Below are 22888 nucleotides of genomic sequence, written 5' to 3'. Positions count from 1 at the left end.
CGCCCTCCATGGTGAGGGCACATGAGGTGGGTGTGGCTGGGCGCGGCGCGCCCTGATTGGCCGGGCATCTTCTCATAGGCCATGCAGCCTATGCTGTGATGTTTGTTTGCACCACGCCCACCTGAGGAAACCGGAAGTCTCCGGTGAAACATGTCGTGGATACATGTGGCTTGCATGGCGTGTGGATGGATGCTGCCCTGATGCTCCCGCCCGCTCTCTCTGCACTAGCTGACTCGTTCAGCTCCTCATCCCCCCTGGTGTAACTTGGGTGTCATCTGACAGCACTCTGCTGCTACAAGCCCGCTTTTACATGGAGTAAACCTGGGAACGCATATCTCATAGTCGCAGTGGCTTCAAACCTGGAGGCTGGACACCGTGGACTCGGTACTGTATAGCATAAACTCCTTGTTTGCACGAATCTTTTTGCTTTGCCAGCTCATACGCATACAGTGTCGGCTTCCTGTCACCTATCCACTCCACATCTATCTGGTGGCATATGTGTCTTAATGACTGTGCTTGTACTGACAATGTCAGCATTTCATCTGCTATGCTAGCACTAAGCGCATGAACTGATGGTCACACTTAGCTGTGCTGTATAAACTGCTTTCATCTGCTGTTTGTGTGCTAAGGCTTAACTTTGCCAAAGAGGCCACTTGGTTGTTGCTCTATGGACATCTGCTATGTAGTGATGCTCGGATACCCCTTTTTATAATTCGAGTTTGGTCGAATTCGAATAGTAAATTATTCGAATTCGGTCGAATATTCGAGTCGAATATTTTTTACTATTCGATTCGACCTCGGACTTCGACCTCACTATTCGAGTCGGTATTCGAGCTCATTATTCGAGCTGACTATTCGAATTGGCCTTAAATAGTTTCCAACACTTGTTTTGAGGGTGAATGATGCAAGAAACATCTTTTTTTCCAAGTAACAACAGCAAGTGATTATGTGGGGATGTTCCTTTAAAAAAAAAAAGGTGGAAAGAGAAGTTGTGTCCAAAATGTTGTTCAGTACTGTATATACTTCTTCTTCTTCTTTATCTTCTATATCTTCTTCTTCTTCTTCTATATCTTCTTCTTCTATATCTTCTTCTATATCTTCTTCTTCTTCTTCTTCTTCTTCATCATCATCATCTTCTTCTTCTTCATCTTCTTCTTCTTCCTCATCATCTTCTTCTACTTCATCTTCTTCATCTTCTTCTTCTTCATCTTCTTCTTCTTTATCTTCTTCTTCTTCTTCTTCATCATCTTCATCGTCTTCATCTTCTTCTTCTTCATCTTCTTCATCTTCTTCTTCATCTTCTTCATCTTCTTCTTCATCTTCTTCTTCATCTTCTTCATCTTCTTCTTCATCTTCTTCATCTTCTTCTTCATCTTCTTCATCGTCTTCTTCTTCTTCTTCTTCTTCTTCATCATCTTCTTCATTTTCTTCATTTTCTTCATCTTCTTCTTCTTCATCTTCTTCATCTTCTTCTTCTTCATCTTCTTCTCCTTCTTCTTCTTCTCCTTCTTCTTCTTCTTCTTCTTCGTCTCCTTCTTTTTCTATATCGTCTTCTTCTTCTTCTCCTTCTTTTTCTATATCGTCTTCTTCTTCTTCACTTATTTCTCTTTTATATTTTTTTTTAAAGAAATGCAGCTATTTTTGAGCGTAATAAATAGCTGGTTGCACACGCATGTTGGAAGCGCCATTGTATGTGCTCCCTGGCAGTGGAAACACACAGACAGCAGGAGGTAAATTCAGCAGCAGGAGGAGGAGGATGATTGTGTGGCAGCAGGCAGTCAATGAGACAGGCAGCGTGACATAATAGCCCTGGTACCTAGCGGTGATACCAGGGCTGTAAATAAACACAGCAGGAGGTCCCAGACAGCGGTCGTGCAGCCCACATCGTGTCCAATACACAACTGGGACAACACAGTTTTCAACCCGGGCACCTGAGAAAAATTAAACCTTTTTTTTTTTTGGTTTATTTGTTTTGTTTTTACAACAAATTACACAGACAGATATAGCTATTGTTTGACGTAATAGCTGGTGGCAGAGTGGCAGCAGAAGGTAAATCTGTGTACCCTGGCAGTGGGAAACACAGACAGACAGCAGCAGCAGCAGGAGGAATGGAGGAGTAATGTGAGCAACTATTGTTTGACGTAATAGCTGGTGGCAGAGTGGCAGCAGAAGGAAATTCTGTGTACCCTGGCAGTGGGAAACACAGACAGACAGCAGCAGCAGCAGGAGGAATGGAGGAGTAGTGTTAGTGTGGCAGCAGGCCAGGCAGGCAGCGTGACATAATAGCCCTGGTACCTAGCGGTGATACCAGGGCTGTAAATAAACACAGCAGGAGGTCCCAGACAGCGGTCGTGCAGCTCACATCGTGTCCAATACACAACTGGGACAACACAGTTTTCAACCCGGGCACCTCAGAAAAATTAAACCTTTTTTTTTTTTTTTGGTTTATTTGTTTTGTTTTTTATAGAAAATTACACAGACAGATATAGCTATTGTTTGACGTAATAGCTGGTGGCAGAGTGGCAGCAGAAGGTAAATCTGTGTACCCTGGCAGTGGGAAACACAGACAGACAGCAGAAGGGCAGTACACAGCAGCCCACTGTAGGTGTAAAATGTGTGGCTGCAGGCGACGTAATAGTCAAAGTGAACCAGGCTGGCTTAGTGAGCAGGAGCCAGGAGGTGGTAAAGGGTGGTAAGGCACATTAACGATGGTTCTTCAGTTCATGTCCCCCTCTCGCCGACAACAGGGGCCAGGAACTCGCCTTCCACCCACGCCTGGTTCATCTTGAGAAACGTCAGTCTGTCCACAGACTTGTGAGACAGACGTGAGCGTTTCTCGGTGACCACGCCACCAGCTGCACTGAAGCAGCGCTCGGACAGCACGCTGGAAGGGGGACAGGACAGCACTTCCAGGGCGTACTGCGCCAGCTCGCTCCAGATCTCCAGGCGCTTGACCCAATACTCCATGGGATCAACAGGGGCATTGCTGTCAAGCCCGCTGTAGGACCCCATGTAGTCAGCCACCATTCGGGTCAGGCGCTGGCTGTGACCGGAGGAGGATGCTGCTGCATGCACTTCCTCTCTAGTCACTGCTGCCGGAGCCTCTACAGTCCTGCAGAGCTCGTTGCTGAGAGACAGCAGGTCTGTGGGGCGCTTGCTGCTGGATGCAGGCACCTGCTGCTGCCTCTGTGCTGGCTGGACAGTGGGGGTGGAAGGCTGGGGGAAGGCTTCCTCCAAGTGCTCAACAAGGGCCTGCTGCAAGCTCCTTATTTGTTGCGCTGGGTCTCCTCCTGCAGGCGGCAGGAACTGGCTCAACTTCCCCTTGAGGCGTGGGTCCAACATCATGCTGATCCAGATGTCCTCCCTCTGCTTCATCTGGATCACCCTGGGGTCCTTGCGCAGGCACGTCAGCATGTGCGCTGCCATTGGGAAGAGGCGGGCCACGTGTGCTGGCACATCGGCGGCAGTGCTGTCCTCATCCTCCTCCTCTCCCTCCTCAGCCTCATCCTCTCTCCACCCCCGCACCAACTCAGCTGCACTGTGCTGATCCCCCTCATCAGCAGCAAGGTCAGGGACCTCCACCAAGTCCTCCTCCTCCTCCCCCTCAGAGGTGGACTGTGCAGCTACATGACGCTCCTGCTGGTCCAAGGCTGCCGCTCCCTGTTCCAGCAAAGCATCGAGGGCCCTGTTCAGCAGACAAACCAGGGGCACCCACTCGCAGACCATAGCATGGTCCCTGCTCACCATGTTAGTGGCCTGCAGAAAGGGAGCCAGCACTAAGCACACCTGCTGCATGTGCCTCCAGTCATCATCGGGGACGATGGACGGGATGTTGCTGGTCCTGTCCCTTCTCTGAGCGGCGGACACAGTGGCCAGGGCAAGGTACTGGTTGACAGCGTGCTTCTGTTCAACCAGATGCTCCAACATCGCCAGGGTGGAGTTCCAGCGAGTCGGAACGTCAAGGATCAGCCGATGGCGTGGCAGCTCCAGCTCCTTTTGCACGTCTTCCAGGCTCGCACAGGCTGCAGCCGAGCGCCGGAAGTGACGCACAACGTTCCTTGCCATTTCCAGCAGTTCGCCCATCCCCTGGTAGGTGCGCAAGAACTTCTGCACCACCAGGTTCAGCACGTGGGCAAGACAAGGGATGTGGGTCAGGTTTCCCCTGTCTATTGCGGCAACCAGATTGGCCCCATTGTCGGCCACCACCTCTCCGACTCTGAGGCCTCTGGAGGTCAGCCAAATCCTCTCCTGCTCCTGGAGTTTGGCCAACACATGGGTTGCCGTCAGTTTGGTCTTCCCAAGGCTGACCAAGTGCATCAGCGCTTGGCAGTGGCGGGCCTTCACGCTGCTGCTGAGGCGGGGGGTTTGGCCAGGTGTGCCGGAGGATGGCAGAGGATCGGAGGAACCTGCTGCAGTTCCCCTGACCCTGCGGGGTGGCACCACCCACTGTGTTGCTGCTGCTGCTGTGCCCGCTGCTGTTCTCCCATCCTCACCCCCTTCCACCAAGCTGACCCAGAGGACAGTGAAGGACAGGTAGCGGCCTGTCCCGAAGCGGCTGCTCCAGGAGTCCATGGTGATGTGGACCCTTTCACCAACCGCGTGCTCCAGCCCTCGCTCCACATTGGCCATCACAAAGCGGTGCAGTGCAGGAATGGCCTTGCGGGCGAAGAAGTGTCTGCTGGGGAGCTGCCAGTCTGGGGCTGCACAAGCAAGCAGCGCACGCATGTCGCTCCCCTCCTGCACGAGCGTGTACGGCAGGAGTTGGGAGCACATGGCCCGTGCCAGCAAGCCGTTCAGCTGCCGCACGCGACGGCTGCTGGGAGGCAGAGCCCTAACCACCCCCTGGAAGGACTCGCTCAAAGGGCTCTGGCGTGGCCTTTTGCTGGCACGGGAATCAGCAGACACAGCAGAGGAGGCCACTGAGGACTGGCTGCCAGAACAGGCCTCAGTGTCGGCGGCAGGAGTTGCAGAGGGGGGAGGAGCAGTGCGTTTCCGCACTCCTGCTGGTGCTGCTGGAGGAGCAGGAGGGTGGGTGGCTGCTGTTGCTGCTGCTGCTGCTGCTGAAGGCTGTGCAGTGATGGGTGTGGTGCCACTGCCAGCACCAGATGCCTTCAGCCTCTGGAACTCCTCATGCTGGTGGAAATGTTTCGCAGCAAGGTGGTTGATGAGCGAGCTGGTGCTGAACTTTAAGGGGTCTGCACCTCTGCTCAACTTCCGCTGACAGTGGTTGCAAGTGGCATACTTGCTGTACACTGTGGGCATGGTGAAAAACCGCCAGATTGGTGACAAAAACAACCCCCTACGGCCTGGAGCCGCTGCTGCCTGTCTCCCTGTGGTGGTTGGGGCGGGGGCTTGGGTGCAGCTGGTGGTGGTACTGGCAGATGCTGCTGCTGCTGCTGCTGAGCCTGAGACACCAGCAGGCTGTGGGACCTGCCTACTGCTGCCAATGCTTGCAATGATGCGCCTCCTTGCAAGGCCCACAAGCGCATCCTCCTCCTCCTCAGAGCTTCTGATGACGACATCCCCTGGAGCTGGTGGCACCCAGTCTTTGTCTGTCACCGTGTCATCATCATCCTCCCCCTCCTGAAACATGTCCTGCTGGGATGATGACCCCCCAAACTCCTCTCCTGATGCATGGATGGGCTGCTTGACTGTCGCCACAGTCTTGCTGTCCAATCCCTCCTCCCCCAAAGTGCCCATCAGCATCTCCTCCTCAAGATCGCCAACAACAGCAGACAATTTACTCATGATGCCTGGGGTCAAAAGACTGCTGAATGACAGGTCGGCGAGTGACAGTGAACTGGCCTCCTCCCCAGGCCCTGCTGGGCGGCTGCTGCGAACAGGGGTGGTGGTGGTGGTGGTGGTGAGGGTGGAGGCCTCGGATGCAGAGCTGATGGCGGGCTGCTTATCCTCCGTCATCAGTTGCACCACAGTGTCTGCATCCTTTTCCTCAATGGGACGTTTCCGACCCGGCTGGAGGAAAATCGGAGCAGGTGCTACACGCTGCTGCTGCTGTGTCTCTGCAGCGTGAGTTGCAGATGCTCCTGCTGGGCGGCGCCCAAGGCGTCCACGGCCAGTGGCTATAGGAGGAATGTTAGCCACTGACGCTGCTGCTGCGGAACTGTGCATGGTGGCGCGGCCGCGGCTTGCCACAATGCTGCTCCCTCTCCTCCTGATTCCCTTGCTGCCCTTCCCCTTGCCCAAACCGCGCTGGCTGCCACTTCCAGACATCTTAGATGTTTTGGGCGTAAACACAAAAGTTTTTTAAAAGGGTAGGTGAAAAGTGGGGTACTTTAATGGAGTGGGTTGGTGGGTGAGGTGACACTAATCACTAAGTGATTAGATCGCTAACTGATTAGTACAGTACAAATACAAAATACAATAATCGGTAATCAGTAAGTGTGAACAGTGAACAGTAAGTGTGTCCCCTAGTACACTAACTAGAAATTACAATAATCAGTAGTAATCACAAGGAAATAGAGTGTGTGTACACTACAGACAGTGAGTGCACGCACGCGCACACACGCGCAGGAGCTAGCCTATGAACAGTGACAGAGTGAGTGTCCCTAGTACAGTAAGTAAGTAGTAACAGTCAGGAAGTACAACTAGAAATTACAATAATCAGTAGTAATCACAAGGAAATAGAGTGTGTGTACACTACAGACAGTGAGTGCACGCACGCGCAGGAGCTAGCCTATGAACAGTGACTGAGTGAGTGTCCCTAGTACAGTAAGTAAGTAGTAACAGTCAGGAAGTACAACTAGAAATTACAACTTAATCAGATTCAGTAATCAGTAGTAATCACAAGGAAATAGAGTGTGTGTACACTACAGACAGTGCAGGCGCACACACACGCAGGCGCTAGCCTATGAACAATGACTGAGTGAGTGTCCCTAGTACAGTAAGTAAGTAGTAACAGTCAGGAAGTACAACTAGAAATTACAATAATTAGTAGTAATCACAAGGAAATAGAGTGTGTGTACAGTACAGACAGTGAGTGCACGCACGCGCACACACGCGCAGGAGCTAGCCTATGAACAGTGACTGAGTGAGTGTCCCTAGTACAGTAAGTAAGTAGTAACAGTCAGGAAGTACAACTAGAAATTACAACTTAATCAGATTCAGTAATCAGTAGTAATCACAAGGAAATAGAGTGTGTGTACACTACAGACATTGCACGCGCACACACACGCAGGAGCTAGCCTATGAACAGTGATTGAGTGAGTGTCCCTAGTACAGTAAGTAAGTAGTAACAGTCAGGAAGTACAACTAGAAATTACAATAATCAAAAGTAAACACAAGGAAATAGAGTGTGTGTACACTACAGACAGTGCACGCACACACACACGGTCACACGCAGGAGCTATGAACAAACAGTGACAGTGAGTGTCCTAGTTAGTCCTAGTACAGTTATATAACTACAATACAAAATACAATCACTCAGTAGTACTAGTAAAGGACAGCAGAAATACTGGTATAGATGAGAAGAAATAAACTAACAGAGGACAGGAGAGAACAGCTGAGCTGCCCACTCAGGCAGGCCCTGAGGCCTAAAGTTGTGTAAGCTTGCCTGCAGCAGCTGGCTCTCTAGTAACACACAAGCTACTAACTAAAATACAATGTCTATCTAACTAACAACAATATAGGTGTATATAGGAGGTGTATGTGAGCAAAAACGCTAGGTGAATGACCACAATAAAGCTCTTGCTAAGCCAAAGCACAAAGGAGCAGTTCTCTCTCTGTACAAAGTCAGGCAAGGACGGAAAAACCGAACATGGCGGCCGCTATTTATAGGGTAGGGGCTGGCCAGGGTCCCCCTCAGTGATTGGCTGCCGTCAGAGGGCCTGGGAGCCCTCTGATTGGCTCTGAGGACATCAATCTGGGCTATGACGCTATTCGAGCTTGGTATTCGAGCTCGAATAGCGCTGTTAGCTCGAATAGCGCGAATAGTGAATGTGCTATTCGAGTTCACTCGAATAGCCCATTCGAATATCTCCAGCTATTCGGAGCTCGAATACCGAGCTCGAATAGCTGAAAAAGAGCTCGAATATTCGAGCTACTCGAATATTCGAGCTCTGTTGAGCACCACTGCTGCTATGCTAGCACCAAGCGCATGAACTGATGGTCACATCTAGCTGTGCTGTATAAGCTGCTTTCATCTGCTGTTTGTATGCTAAGGCTGAACTTTGCTAAAGAGGCCACTTGTTTGTTGCTCTATGGACATTTTCAAGGTTTTCTGCGGAGCAGGAGAGTGCTGCCCTGCCTTAGTGACACTTCCAAAAGAACTGCTACACTGCATTTAAGTTTGAACCATCTGGATCATGGTGGTCAACATATTATCTAACAGACCTAGGGCTGTTATGTCCTTTTTGGGGGGGGGAGCTGGGGTCCGCTGTGTGGATGGAGTATGATGTGTGAGTGCGGGGTGGTCTGATCAACCACCGCCAGTCTTTTAGAAGAATATTTCTTTTATTTCATTTTTGATACATTTAATAAAGATGATGATATTTTATTGAACCAGTTTGTATCTATATTTCTGGGGTATACGTGCTCCGTATCTTTCCTCCAAGTTTTTCTTGCATTAGTTTACATCATTTTAACATTTGAAAATGAGAAATAAATCAATTTATTGATCTGTAAATTGGTCCTGAAAGAGTGACAGGGCGGAGGGATTTTGATTCCCAAAGAGGTCCCTCCTAAGCAGGAACAGTTGGGAGCTTTGTACAGAGGGGTGTGCCTCATTGATACAGGGCCATTCCTACCATAGGGCACAGGGGGGATTATCGCACCGGGTGACTGACAGCAAAAGGGGTGTCACCACAACCCCCCACAGAGGCAGAACAGGAGGGGAAGCAGCAGTGCTAGAAGGAGGGCCAGAACCCCCCTACCTTACCCTGGTCCCCTCCTTCTGCCTCTCTTCCCCTCCTTATATTAAGCAAGCAGGCGCGGCGGGCGGATAATTACTTACACTCCAAGCGCTGGAACGCAGCGTTAAGTCATCACAACTCTCCGCCTTCAATGCCGCCCACTGTGCTTCCGCTGATCAGGAAGCACAGTGGGCGGCATTGAAGGCGGAGAGTTGTGACAACGTAACGCTGCATTCCAATGCTTGGAGTGTAAGTAATTATCTGGGGCAACTATACTAGCTTCACTGGGGGCAACTATACTAGCTACTCTGGGGGCACCTATACTACCTATACCGGGGGCAACTATACTAGCTTCACTGGGGGCAACTATACTAGCTATGCTGGGGGCAACTATACTACTTATACTGGGGGCAACTATACTAGCTTCACTGGGGGCAACTATACTAGCCATACTGGGGGCAACTATACTAGCTATACTGGGGACAACTATACTAGCTTCACTGGGGGCAACTATACTAGCTATGCTGGGGGCAACTATACTACTTATACTGGGGGCAACTATACTAGCTTCACTGGGGGCAACTATACTAGCCATACTGGGGGCAACTATACTAGCTATACTGGGGACAACTATACTAGCTTCACTGGGGGCAACTATACTAGCCATACTGGGGGCAACTATACTAGCTTTACTGGGGGCAACTATACTAGCTATACTGGGGACAACTATACTAGCTTCACTGGGGGCAACTATACCAGCTACACTGGGGGCACCTATACTACCTATACCGGGGGCAACTATACTAGCTTCACTGGGGGCAACTATACTAGCTATGCTGGGGGCAACTATACTACTTATACTGGGGGCAACTATACTATGGGCAACTATACTACCTATACTAGGGGCAACTATGCTACCTGTACTGGGGCAACTATATTACCTATGCTGGTGGCACCTATATCTGGCATTACCTGACGTGGCATGCTTAGTATGCTGTATTTACTCCTTTCCATGTTTTGGGGGGTTTGGTGTCTTATAATACCCAGCACCGGGTGTCAAATGCCCTAGGTACGCCACTGCATTGATAAACAGAGATATGCGTTTATTTTAGGCACTTAAACCGTTTTCAGGTACACTTAAACCATTTGAGGACCGAGATGTTAAACCCCCATAGTGACCAGGCCATTTTTTACTAAATAGGCTACTGCAGCTTTAAGGCCTCGCTGCAGGGCCAAACAACTCAGCACACAAGTGATCCCCCCCCTCCTTTTTCTCCCCACCAACAGAGCTTTTTGTTGGTGGGGTCTGATCCCTGCCCGCTTGTTTATTTATTTATTTATTTTCAATTAACTTTACTATTTTTTTTTAATCCCCTCCCTCCCCCCGCCAGCCAATCCCTGTGATCGGCTGTCATAGGCATAAGCCTATGACAGCAGCCAATCACTCCTGTGTCTCTAGAGGGGCCCCCTGTACAGCACTGCCATAGATCGCAGCACTGTACTGTGTAAATAGATGGTGGTTCCGCCATCTAACAGTCTCTGAGCATCGATCGCCGCTGGGAGACTGATGGCGGAATGGAGCTCTCATTCCAGCGGGGATGCGCCCACATAGACGCCTACGATCTCCTGCAAATCTCGCCCCTAGCCATTCACGCTGATCGGCGTGGTCCTGGGTCTGCCGCCGCGTTCACGCCAATCGGCGTGGAGTGGTCAGCTAGGGGTTAAGTGGGATATTTCTACCTCTAATCTCCTCTGCCACAAAGCAGCCCTAGCTGTGCAAACTAAAAATAGTGTGTGGAATTTTCTTTGTGACAGAGCTTCTGTTCAAAACTGTTTCTGGGTTTTCGTATACATTATGGGGCACATGCCAAGCTAGGCTTGAATGGAATGACCTGTTAAGACTCACTGAATATTTGCTTAAAGAGACTCTGTAACAACATTTTCATCCTTATTTCTTCTATTCTATAAGTTCCTATGCCTGTTCTAATGTGGTCTGTGTTACTGCAGCCTTTTCTAGTTGCACAGTGGCTGTGTTATCTCTATTATATGATCTAATCTTCTCTCTTCTGTCGGTTCTGTTGGCTGAGGCTGGAATGTGTGGAATGTGCTGCACTGCTTGTCATTGGCAGATGCTATACACACCCCCTCCACACTCTGTGTGAGTCACAGGCTGAGCCTATCACAAGCTGGTTAGTTTGTTTGTAAACACTGCCTAAAACTCTCAATTACAAGCCAGGATTGCAGCAGGGAGTGGCAGAAACAGCTCAGAGGGTCCCAGGAGAACATAATGAAGAGAATGGTATGCTTTCTATAGTAAGAATTTTAGAGTACAGATTCTCTTTAACCACTTGAGGACCGTGGGCTTTACCCCCCGTAAGGACCGGCCACTTTTTTCCATTCAGACCACTGCAGCTTTCACGGTTTATTGCTCGCTCATACAACCTACCACCTAAATGAATTTTGGCTCCTTTTCTTGTCACTAATACAGCTTTCTTTTGGTGCTATTTGATTGCTCCTGCGATTTTTACTTTTTATTATATTCATCAAAAAAGACATGAATTTTGGCAAAAAAATGATTTTTTTTAACTTTCTGTGCTTACACTTTTCAAATAAAGTAAAATTTCTGTATACATGCAGCGCGAAAAATGTGGACAAACATGTTTTTGATTAAAAAAAACCCATTCAGTGTATATTTATTGGTTTATAGCGTTTACAAACTATGGTGCAAAAAGTGAATTTTTCCATTTTCAAGCATCTATGAATTTTCTGACCACCTGACATGTTTCATGAGGGGCTAGAATTCCAGGATAGTATAAATACCCCTCAAATGACCCCATTTTGGAAAGAAGACATCCCAAAGTATTCACTGAGAGGCATAGTGAGTTCATAGAAGATATTAATTTCTGTCACAAGTAAGCGGAAAATGACACTTTGTGACAAAAAAAAAAAAAAAGTTTCCATTTCTTCTAACTTGCGACAAAAAAAAATGAAATCTGCCACGGACTCACCATGCCCCTCTCTGAATACCTTGAGGTGTCTACTTTCCAAAATGGGGTCATTTGTGGGGTGTGTTTACTGTCCTCGCATTTTGGGGGGTGCTAATTTGTAAGCACCCCTGTAAAGCCTAAAGGTGCTCATTGGACTTTGGGCCCCTTAGCGCAGTTAGGCTGCAAAAAAGTGCCACACATGTGGTATTTCCATACTCAGGAGAAGTAGTATAATGTGTTTTGGGGTGTATTTTTACACATACCGATGCTAGGTGGGAGAAATATCTCTGTAAATGACAATTTTTTAATTTTTTTTACACACAATTGTCCATTTACAGAGATCTTTCTCCCACTCAGCATGGGTATGTGTACAAATACACCCCAAAACACATTATACTACTTCTCCTGAGTACGGCAATACCACATGTGTGGCACTTTTTTGCACCCTAACTGCGCTAAGGGGCCCAAAGTCCAATGAGTACCTTTAGGATTTCACAGGTCATTTTGAGAAATTTCGTTTCAAGACTACTCCTCACGGTTTAGGGCCCCTAAAATGCCAGGACCGTATAGGAACCCCACAAATGACCCCATTTTAGAAAGAAGACATCCCAAGGTATTCCGTTAGTAGTACGGTGAGTTCATAGAAGATTTTATTTTTTGTCACAAGTTAGCGGAAAATGACACTTTGTGAAAAAAACCAATAAAAATCAATTTCCGCTAACTTGTGACAAAAAATAAAATCTTCTATGAACTCACCGTACTACTAACAGAATACCTTGGGGTGTCTTCTTTCTAAAATTGAGTCATTTGTGGGGTTCCTATACTGTCCTGGCATTTTAGGGGCCCTAAACCATGAGGAGTAGTCTTGAAACAAAATTTCTCAAAATGACCTGTGAAATCCAAAAGGTACTCATTGGACTTTGGGCCCCTTAGCGAAGTTAGGGTGCAAAAAAGTGCCACACATGTGGTATCGCCGTACTCGGGAGAAGTAGTACAATGTGTTTTGGGGTGTATTTGTACACATACCCATGCTGGGTGGGAGAAATAACTCTGTAAATGGACAATTGTGTGTAAAAAATCATAAGATTGTCATTTACAGAGGTATTTCTCCCACCCAGCATGGGTATGTGTAAAAATACACCCCAAAACACATTATACTACTTCTCCCGAGTACGGCGATACCACATGTGTGGCACTTTTTTGCACCCTAACTGTGCTAAGGGGCCCAAAGTCCAATGAGTACCTTTAGGATTTCACAGGTCATTTTTGTTTCAAGACTACTCCTCACGGTTTAGGGCCCCTAAAATGCCAGGGCAGTATAGGAACCCCACTAATGACCCCATTTTAGAAAGAAGACACCCCAAGGTATTCCGTTAGGAGTATGGTGAGTTCATAGAAGTTTTTATTTTTTTGTCACAAGTTAGCGGAAATTGATTTTAATTGTTTTTTTTCACAAAGTGTCATTTTCCGCTAACTTGTGACAAAAAATAAAATCTTCTATGAACTCACCATACTCCTAACGGAATACCTTTGGGTGTCTTCTTTCTAGAATGGGGTCATTTGTGGGGCCCTAAACCGTGAGGAGTAGTCTTGAAACCAAATGTCGCAAAATGACCTGTGAAATCCTAAAGGTACTCATTGGACTTTGGGCCCCTTAGCGTACTTAGGGTGTAAAAAAGTGCCACACATGTGGTACCGCCGTACTCAGGAGAAGTAGTATAATGTGTTTTGGGGTGTATTTTTACACATACCCATGCTAAGGGGGAGAAATATCTCTGTAAATGACAATTGTTTTTTTTTTTACACACAATTGTCCATTTACATAGAAATTTCTTCCACCCAGCATGGGTATGTGTAAAAATACACCCCAAAACACATTATACTACTCTTCCTGAGTACGGCGGTACCACATGTGTGACACTTTTTTGCAGCCTAGGTGCGCTAAATGACACTTTGTGAAAAAAAAACCAATAAAAATCAATTTCCGCTAACTTTTGACAAAAAATAAAATCTTCTATGAACTCGTCATACACCTAACAGAATACCTTGGGGTGTCTTTTTTTCTAAAATGGGGTCACTTGTGGGGTTCCTATACCGCCCTGGCATTTTACGGGCCCAAAACCGTGAGTAGTCTGGAAACCAAATGTCTCAAAATGACTGTTCAGGGGTATAAGCATCTGCAAATTTTGATGACAGGTGGTCTATGAGGGGGCGAATTTTGTGGAACCGGTCATAAGCAGGGTGGCCTTTTAGATGACAGGTTGTATTGGGCCTGATCTTATGGATAGGAGTGCTAGGGGGGTGACAGGAGGTGATTGATGGGTGTCTCAGGGGGTGGTTAGAGGGGAAAATAGATGCAATCAATGCACTGGGGAGGTGATCGGAAGGGGGTCTGAGGGGGATCTGAGGGTTTGGCCGAGTGATCAGGAGCTCACACGGGGCAAATTAGGGCCTGATCTGATGGGTAGGTGTGCTAGGGGGTGACAGGAGGTGATTGATGGGTGTCTCAAGGTGTGATTAGAGGGGGGAATAGATGCAAGCAATGCACTGGCGAGGTGATCAGGGCTGGGGTCTGAGGGCATTCTGAGGGTGTGGGCGGGTGATTGAGTGCCCTAGGGGCATATAGGGGTCTAATCTGATAGGTAGCAGTGACAGGGGGTGATTGATGGGTAATAAGTGGGTGTTTAGGGTAGAGAACAGATGTAAACATTGCACTTGGGAGGTGATCGGACGTCGGATCTGCGGGCGATCTATTGGTGTGGGTGGGTGATCAGATTGCCCGCAAGGGGCAGGTTAGGGGCTGATTGATGGGTGGCAGTGACAGCGGGTGATTGATGGGTGGCAGTGACAGGGGGTGATTGATGGGTGGCAGTGACAGGGGTGATTGATGGGTGATTGATAGGTGATTGACAGGTGATTGACAGGTAATCAGTGGGTTATTACAGGGGAGAATAGATGTAAACATTGCACTGGCGAATTGATAAGGGGGGGTCTGAGGGCAATCTGAGCATGTAGGCGGGTGATTGGGTGCCCGCAAGGGGCAGATTAGAGTCTGATCTGATGGGTAACAGTGACAGGTGGTGATAGGGGGTGATTGATGGGTGATTGATGGGTAATTAGTGGGTGTTTAGAGGAGAGAATAGATGTAAACACTGTGCTTGGGTGGTGATCTGATGTCGGATCTGCGGGTGATCTATTGGTGTGGGTGGGTGATCAGATTGCCCGCAAGGGGCAGGTTAGGGGCTGATTGATGGGTGGCAGTGACAGGGGGTGATTGATGGGTGGCAGTGGGTTATTACAGGGAAGGACAGATGTAAATAATGCCCTGGCGAATTGATAAGGGGGGGTCTGAGGGCAATCTGAGCGTGTAGGCGGGTGATTGGGTGCCCGCAAGGGGCAGATTAGGGTCTGATCTGATGGGTAACAGTGACAGGTGGTGATAGGGGGTGATTGATGGGTGATTGATGGGTAATTAGTGGGTGTTTAGAGGAGAGAATAGATGTAAACACTGCGCTTGGGTGGTGATCTGATGTCGGATCTGCGGGCGATCTATTGGTGTGGGTGGGTGATCAGATTGCCCGCAAGGGGCAGGTTAGGGGCTGATTGATGGGTGGCAGTGACAGGGGGTGATTGATGGGTGATTGATGGGTGATTGACAGGTGATTGACAGGTGATTGACAGGTGATCAGGGGGGATAGATGCCTACAGTACATGGGGGGGGGGGTGATCAGGAGGGAGCAGGGGGCAGGGGGGGATAAAAAAAATAGCGTTGACAGATAGTGACAGGGAGTGATTGATGGGTGATTAGGGGGGTGATTGGGTGCAAACAGGGGTCTGGGGGGTGGGCAGGGGGGGGGTCTGATGGGTGCTGTGGGCGATCTGGGGCAGGGGGGGGGAGAAATCAGTGTGCTTGGTGCAGACTAGGGTGGCTGCAGCCTGCCCTGGTGGTCCCTCGGACACTGGGACCACCAGGGCAGGAGGCAGCCTGTATAATACACTTTGTAAACATTACAAAGTGTATTATACACTTTGTATGCGGCGATAGTCGGGTTAACATCCTTCCGTATGGCCGGCGGGATGTTGCGGCGAGTGATCGGAGCCAGGCGGCGGCGGAGGATCGCTTCACAGATGACGCGATCGCTACGTCCAAGCCCCTACAAGGACCGCCGCCATTTGTCAATACGGCGGTCCTTGCGGGGTCCACTTCCCGGCCGCCAATTGTCAATACGGCGGTCGGGAAGTGGTTAAACATATATATAGATGGAAGTGTGTAAATTTAAAGAGACTCTGAAGTCTCAAAAAAACATCTTTTTATTTAACAAATATGTTTAATATGATTCCCCTAACTAAACCTCTGCATCCCTGCCGCTGTACGCTTGTTAGGATTCCTCCTGTGACGTGTTCTGTCCATTGCAGGTGGAGCAGCAAATGGACAGTTCCGGCTTGTCAGCCTGCATTCGGTTGTGCATTTGCAATGAGTCACTTTGTCATTTGCGATTGCTCTGTAGTTCTGGGCAGCTCAGAGTACTGTCATTATTCCACTAATGGTTTGCTGAAGCTCCAGATAGCCCTGGATTTCCTGCATGCATGTTCTTGTATAGTACTGCATGCATTTGTTATAATGGTCTTTCAGCTAGCAAATGAGATTCAGGCCAGCACAGGATTGAGTGATTACCATTCAGCTGTGTGGAGATTTGCATGATTGCATCCATTGGCTGATGCCAGCATAAAGGCCTGCCTCTCCTGCTAGACCCTGACCCGTCATAGTCTCAGCTGTGTCTAAGCTGTTACTGGGTCCCTTGATATTGTAAAATATATTCCTTGTCTTAGTTCAGTTATCCTGTAGAGCTACGTCATATATTTCCCACGGGGACATATATACGTACTCCTTCTAGTCCTGAGATTTTGTATTGCCTAGTCTTGTTCGTGGTATTGTTCCTGATCCTAGCCAGTGTTCCTTGCTTATGTTATATATCGGTTCATCGCCGATATATACATATGTTAGTCAGTCGTTTGTAGTTTCCTTGATAGCTGTAAATTGTAATACGCTAGGAAATCATATCTGTAGTATATTTGTCTATGTATTACGTTTGCCTGCCTTTGATTCTGCTATTTCCTGACTATTCTGTCCTGTCCTTGCGAGGTAGCCATTGCTGTGGTTGCTATTGGTTACCTCACTCTTGTCTTTGTGAATGCTTGCTGTCACTAAGATAGTGACTAGATTAGCAAGGATTCATTCTGTCAGCCTCTGTCCTCCTAGTCCTGTCCTTGCAGGTAGCCATTGCTGCGGTTGCTATTGGTTACCTCACTCTTGTCTTTGTGAATGCTTGCTGTCACTGAGGCAGTGACTAGATTAGCAAGCATTGATTCTGTCAGCCTCTGTCTTCCTAGTCCTGTCATTGCAGGTAGCCATTGCTGTGGTTGCTATTGGTTACCTCACTCTTGTCTTTGTGAATGCTTGCTGTCACTAAGATAGTGACTAGATTAGCAAGGATTCATTCTGTCAGCCTCTGTCCTCCTAGTCCTGTCCTTGCAGGTAGCCATTGCTGTGGTTGCTATTGGCTACCTCATTCTAGTCTGTCTTGTATCTGTCTGAATGTTTGCTATTGCAAGAGCAGCGCAACATCGCACTGCGCTGCCATTGCGTCTTATCAGAAGCCCAAAGCTGCAGTTGCTCTTGGCAGCCTGTGTAGCCTCCTCCATTATTCAGCTCTCAGCCTTGTTGTGCTGGCTGGTCAGAAAGTATGACCCCTCCCCCAGCGTTACAACGCTATCTAAATCCCCCCTAACTCCCCGGTAGGCAATCCGGGCAGCGCTTCCGTGAGAGGCAGAGCTATAAGCCGCAGCTCTGCCTCTCAGTGCGTCTGTCAGCCCGGATCACCGCCTCTCCCCACCCCTCTCAGTCTTCCTTCACTGAGAGGGGCGGGGGAGGGGCGGAGATCCGCCGCTGATTGACGCGTGTGAGGCAGGGCTGCAGCTCGTAGCTCTGCCTCCCACGGAAGAGTAGAGGGCAGCAAAATCCACGACCCAGAAAGTCCTGGATTTTGCAGGGGAGAGGGAGGGCAAGGGAGGGCGAGTTAGGGGGGATTTAGACATTACAGTGACGGGAATGTGGCGGTTTAGTTAGGGAAAACATATTGAACACTTTTGTTAAATAAAAAGATGGTTTTTTTTGAGACTTCAGTGTCTCTTTAACTTCATCAGTTATTCCATTGATAGAGTTTTCATGTTTACCTTCCATGGTTGATGGGATCTCCTGAAGATCTGTAGTTGGCCGTGGTCTTTAGAAGAAAGCAAGTCATGTAGGGCATGGGCCACAGCATAGACTGCAGAGTAGATGCTGAAGGTGTAACCAAAGTTATTCACATCATAGTCAGAAGGGTCCACCTGACTGAGAAGGTCCTTTTCATTGCAGGGTCTGTAAAGGTTACTGCAATTCCCAATACAGCAATCCAAATAGCCTTTCCATATTCCGACCATAAATTGCACATGTGAGTATTTGTGAGGGCCGGCACTGAGCAGGTACTCCCTCAGCCCTGGAATATCTCTTCTGGGCGGAGAAATCAGAAGTGATCTATTTAGCATGGTCATATATCCAGTATCAGATGAAAAATGTATGGCCGGCATGATTATAACCTTTTGTTTATGCTGAAGTAAAAATGCCAACTCAATAGCACTATAAGAGTTTCCAAGAAATATAGCAACATTGCTACTAGTTTTAAGGAGTGTATGTAACATTTTTCCCCTTTTCAAGACTTCCTTTCTAGTAATAGTTACCATGAAAGCCACACAGATGCGGCTCTGGATGATCTCCTTGTAAAGCTCCATGCTGGACCTCCGGCTGCTCTCATCATCTCCGACCACAATTCCCACCCAGCTCCAGCCAAAATGCTTCAGGAGGAGGACAATGGCTCTATGCTGCGTTCTCTCATCGGGAACCGTGCGGTAAAAGTAGGGGAAGAGACTCTTGTCACTGAATATGGGGTCCATCGCTCCGTAACTGATCTGAGGAGAAGAGATAGAAGTATGTGGGAGAGAGTAGTGAGGCTCGAATGTGCCTCATCCACGAATTCGGCAATCCGCGTGGTTGCAAAAAAAAATATCCGCATTCGGCCCCGCCGCATGCGGATTTTCGTCCGCGTCCACCCAACCACGCGGATTTTCTGACGTGAATGGCGTAATCACGCGCGGATTCACGCCCGGAGGCGGATTTTCTTTAAACGTTAATAACAAAGCCCCCATACATGCTACAATCCCCCAAATTGCATGGATTATCGAGGTGATAAGGGGCAACATAACTTCAACATAAAAAATTCCCAAAAAATTATTTTATTTTTTTTAATGGCTTTTAAAGACAAATCACCACTGTAAATGTGGCTATTAATTGGTAATATGTGGTTTTAAAAAGGGATATACGCGTTAAGCAATCAAAGAGGTGAAGGCGAGTTCCAATGGCACTTGGCGGCGAAGGTGCCGCTGGAGGAGGATGAGTGGCTGACGCCAAAAAGGCCCCAGAGAGGTTTTTGTAAATTTTTTTTTTTTTGCAGCAATTAGCAATGACATCGCAGCAGAGTTGTCAGTGGACACGGGCAGTGTGAACGCAGAGTGCAGTGGTGGTAGCGACTGAGTCAGGAGAAGGACTATGCGGCCGGTCAGTTCAGCAGCACAGAAGGACCACGGCAACATACTGGTAGTAGTAGTAGCAGCACAGCGTCATAGTGCTGGCCAAAAAATTAAATGCACCCGGTGACCCGGGCAGTGTGAACGCAGACAGAGTACATTGGTGGAAGCGATTGAGTCAGGAGGAGGAGGACAATGCAGGCGGTCAGTTCAGCAGCACAGAAGGACCATGGCAACATACTGGTGGTAGTAGTAGCAGCACAGCGTCATAGTGCTGGCCAAAAAATTAAATGCACCCAGTGACCCGGGCAGTGTGAACGCAGAGTGCAGCAGCGGGAAGCGACTGAGTCAGGACGAGGAGGACAATGCGGGCGGTCAGTTCAGCAGCACAGAAGGACCATGGCAACATACTGGTGGTAGTAGTAGCAACACAGCGTCATAGTGCTGGCCAAAAAATTAAATGCACCCGGTGACCCGGGCAGTGTGAACGCAGACAGAGTACATTGGTGGAAGCGATTGAGTCAGGAGGAGGAGGACAATGCGGGCGGTCAGTTCAGCAGCACAGAAGGACCATGGCAACATACTGGTGGTAGTAGTAGTAGCACAGCGTCATAGTGCTGGCCAAAAAATTAAATGCACCCAGTGACACGGGCAGTGTGAACGCAGAGTGTAGTAGCGACTGAGTCAGGAGGACAAAGCGGGTGGTCAGTTCAGCAGCTCAGAAGGAGGATCATGGCAACTTACTGGTAGTAGTACCATAACACCAAAAAATTAACCAAGGTAGGCACTAGTCAGGTAGTAACTGTCTTTATAAAGGCAGGCATAATTAACAACAGCACATGCAGCAGCCACTTCATGTCCCCCTGTGTCCGACAATAGGGGCCAGGAACTCACCTTCCACCCAAGCCTGGTTGATTTTCAGGAAGGTGAGTTTGTCCACAGAGGCGTGGGAGAGCCGAGAGCGCTTCTCTTTGACCACGCCACCGGCAGCACTAAAGCATCTCTCTGAGAGGACACTGGAAGGAGGGCAGGATAGGAGTTCCAGGGCGTACTGGGAAAGCTCGCTCCAGATGTCCAGTCTCTTGACCCAGTACTCCAAGGGGTCCACGGGGCTGTCGGTGTCATTGAGCCCGCTGGATGACCCCATATAGTCAGACACCATGGTGGTCAGTCGTTGCTTGTGCTGGTTGGTGGTGGGCCCTGCCAGCAAGATCTTCCTCGTCCTCGCCATTGTCCCATAACGCATGCCTGTCCTCTTCCTGTGCCATGTCGTTGTCCTCCTCAAACTGCCATCCACGTACAACGCCTGCTGCACTCTGCTCCTCCTCCTCCACCTCATTTAGGTTAGGGACCTCCAACTCTTCCACTACCTGCTGTGAGCCCTCCTCTGAGCTGGACTGTGCTGCCATCTGCTCCTGTTCTTCCAACTGCCTCAGGGCTTCATCCCCACGCTCAATTAAATTGTCCATTGCCTGCTCCAGTAGACAAACCAAGGGCACCCACTGGCACACAGAGGCCCGCTCCTCACTGACCATCTTGGTTGCCTCCAGGAAGGGACTCAGCACCAGGCATACTTGCTGCATCAGTGTCCACTGAGTGGCAGTAATCATGGGGACTTGCTGGTTGCTGGGGACACTTGGGTCTAGCATGTAGGCCCTAAGAGCCAGCCTGTGCTGACACAGCCGCTCCAACATGGCCAGAGTCGAATTCCAGTGAACTGGCATGCCGATGATCAGCTGGTGTTGTGGCCTTCCATACTGCTGCTGTAAGGTGGACAAGAGTGCAGAGGCAGTGGCTGACAGGCGGAAAAAGCGTACCACCGCCCGGGCATCCTGCAGCAGCTCGCTCATCCCCTGGTAGGTGCGCAAGAAGCGCTGCACCACAAGATTGAGCACGTGGGCCAAGCAGGGGATGTGCTGGAGGTTTCCCTGCTGCACTGCTGCCACCAGGTTGGCCCCGTTATCGGCTGCCACATACCCCACTTCCAGGCCTCTGGGGGTCAGCCACCTCCGCTCCTGCTTCCTGAGGGCGGCCAGGACGTTGGTGGCCGTAAGCCTCTCCTTCCCCAGGGTCACCAATTTTAAAAGGGCTTGGCAGTGCCGAGGCTTGGCGCTGCTGCTGCCGAGGCGGGCTTGCTTTCCGGGTGCAGAGGGAGTTTCGTGACAGGACCCTTCTGCATCCCCCCTGATCCCGCGTGGTGGCACCACTAACTGGGCTGATGCGCTCTTGTCCTCCCTCCCTTCCATCAGTGTCACCCAGTGGGCCGTAAAGGACAGGTAGCGACCTGTCCCAAATCTGCTACTCCACGAGTCCATGGTCACGTGGACCTGCTTGCCCACAGAGTAGTCCAGGGAACGGGCCACATTTTCCACCGCAAACTTGTGGAGTGCTGGGATCGCGCTCCTGCTGAAATAGTGGCGACTGGGGACTTGCCACTTGGGGATGCCAAATTGGAGCAGCGACCGCATGGCGCTCCCCTTCTGCACCAGGGAGTAGGGAAGCAGCTGTGATGCCATGGCCCGGGCCAGCAAGCCATTTAGTTTGCGGATCCACCTGTGGCTTGGAGGCAGAGGCTTGGTCAGACCCTGAAAGGTGTCGCTCAGCAGGGTCTGACGACGCTGGGATGCAGGGGAGACAGAGAAGAGAGATGAACACTGGCTGCCAGCCTCAATGTCTTTGTCCTGAGTAGCCGAGGTGGAAGAGCGCTTGCGTGCTACTACTGCTGCTGCTGTGGGGGATTCACGACCCTGAGGGAGGGATGATGCTGCTGCGCTGGGGGGCCTTCTGCTCTCAGGAACCCCTGCCAGCAGTGCCTGCTTCCTCTTAAAGTCCGCATACTCACGGCAGTGGCGGCTTCTCAGGTGGCCCTGGAGGGATGAGGTACCTATCTTGCTCAGACTTTTCCCACGGCTCAATCTTTTGCTGCATAACCTGCACACCGCATACCTTTTGTCAGGGCACAGCGGGACATCTTCCGCCACCATACTGTCAGCGTCCGACAGAGACCTCTGTACTGCTTCCTTATTGACTCACTACATGACCCCGGCGCACGGCGCCCTCTTATGACCTGCGGCTGACTCGGCCCAGGCTTTGCTGCCCCCCTTTCTGCTGCATCACGACCACGTACAGCTGGGCGTCCTCTCCCTGGACGTGGAGCAGTCCCAGAAGTGGCTGAGGCAATTGAACTCCCTTTGCTCTCACCCCGCGAAACCCTGCCAGACATGGTGCTAGTAATGAATCACTGGATGCAGTGGGCACAGTACAAGGTCACTGAAGGATGCAGTGGGCACAGTACAAGGTCACTGAAGGATGCAGTGGGCACAGAAGTGGGCACTGGATATACAACTAGGTCACTGAAGGATGCAGTGGGCACAGTACAAGGTCACTGAAGGATGCAGTGGGCACAGCAGTGGG

At 49.6% G+C, this 22888-nt stretch overlaps 1 protein-coding gene across 1 annotated transcript in view; it reads right to left on the bottom strand.

Annotated features, from left to right (window-relative positions):
* LOC137504560 (vomeronasal type-2 receptor 26-like) overlaps positions 1-22888 on the bottom strand; it is a 124904-nt gene that overhangs the window by 43432 nt on the left and 58584 nt on the right. The window contains exons 3-4 of the mRNA XM_068233142.1: positions 18632-18859; positions 18089-18180 (exon numbers count right to left, since the gene is read on the bottom strand). Coding sequence (XP_068089243.1) covers positions 18089-18180; positions 18632-18859 — 320 coding nt within the window. The remainder of the gene's footprint in view (positions 1-18088; positions 18181-18631; positions 18860-22888) is intronic.

Source organism: Hyperolius riggenbachi, chromosome 4 (assembly GCF_040937935.1).
Source record: "Hyperolius riggenbachi isolate aHypRig1 chromosome 4, aHypRig1.pri, whole genome shotgun sequence".
NCBI classification, from domain to species: Eukaryota; Metazoa; Chordata; class Amphibia; order Anura; family Hyperoliidae; genus Hyperolius; species Hyperolius riggenbachi.
Note: the sequence above shows the minus strand (reverse complement) of the source record. Positions and strands in the feature narration are given on the sequence as shown.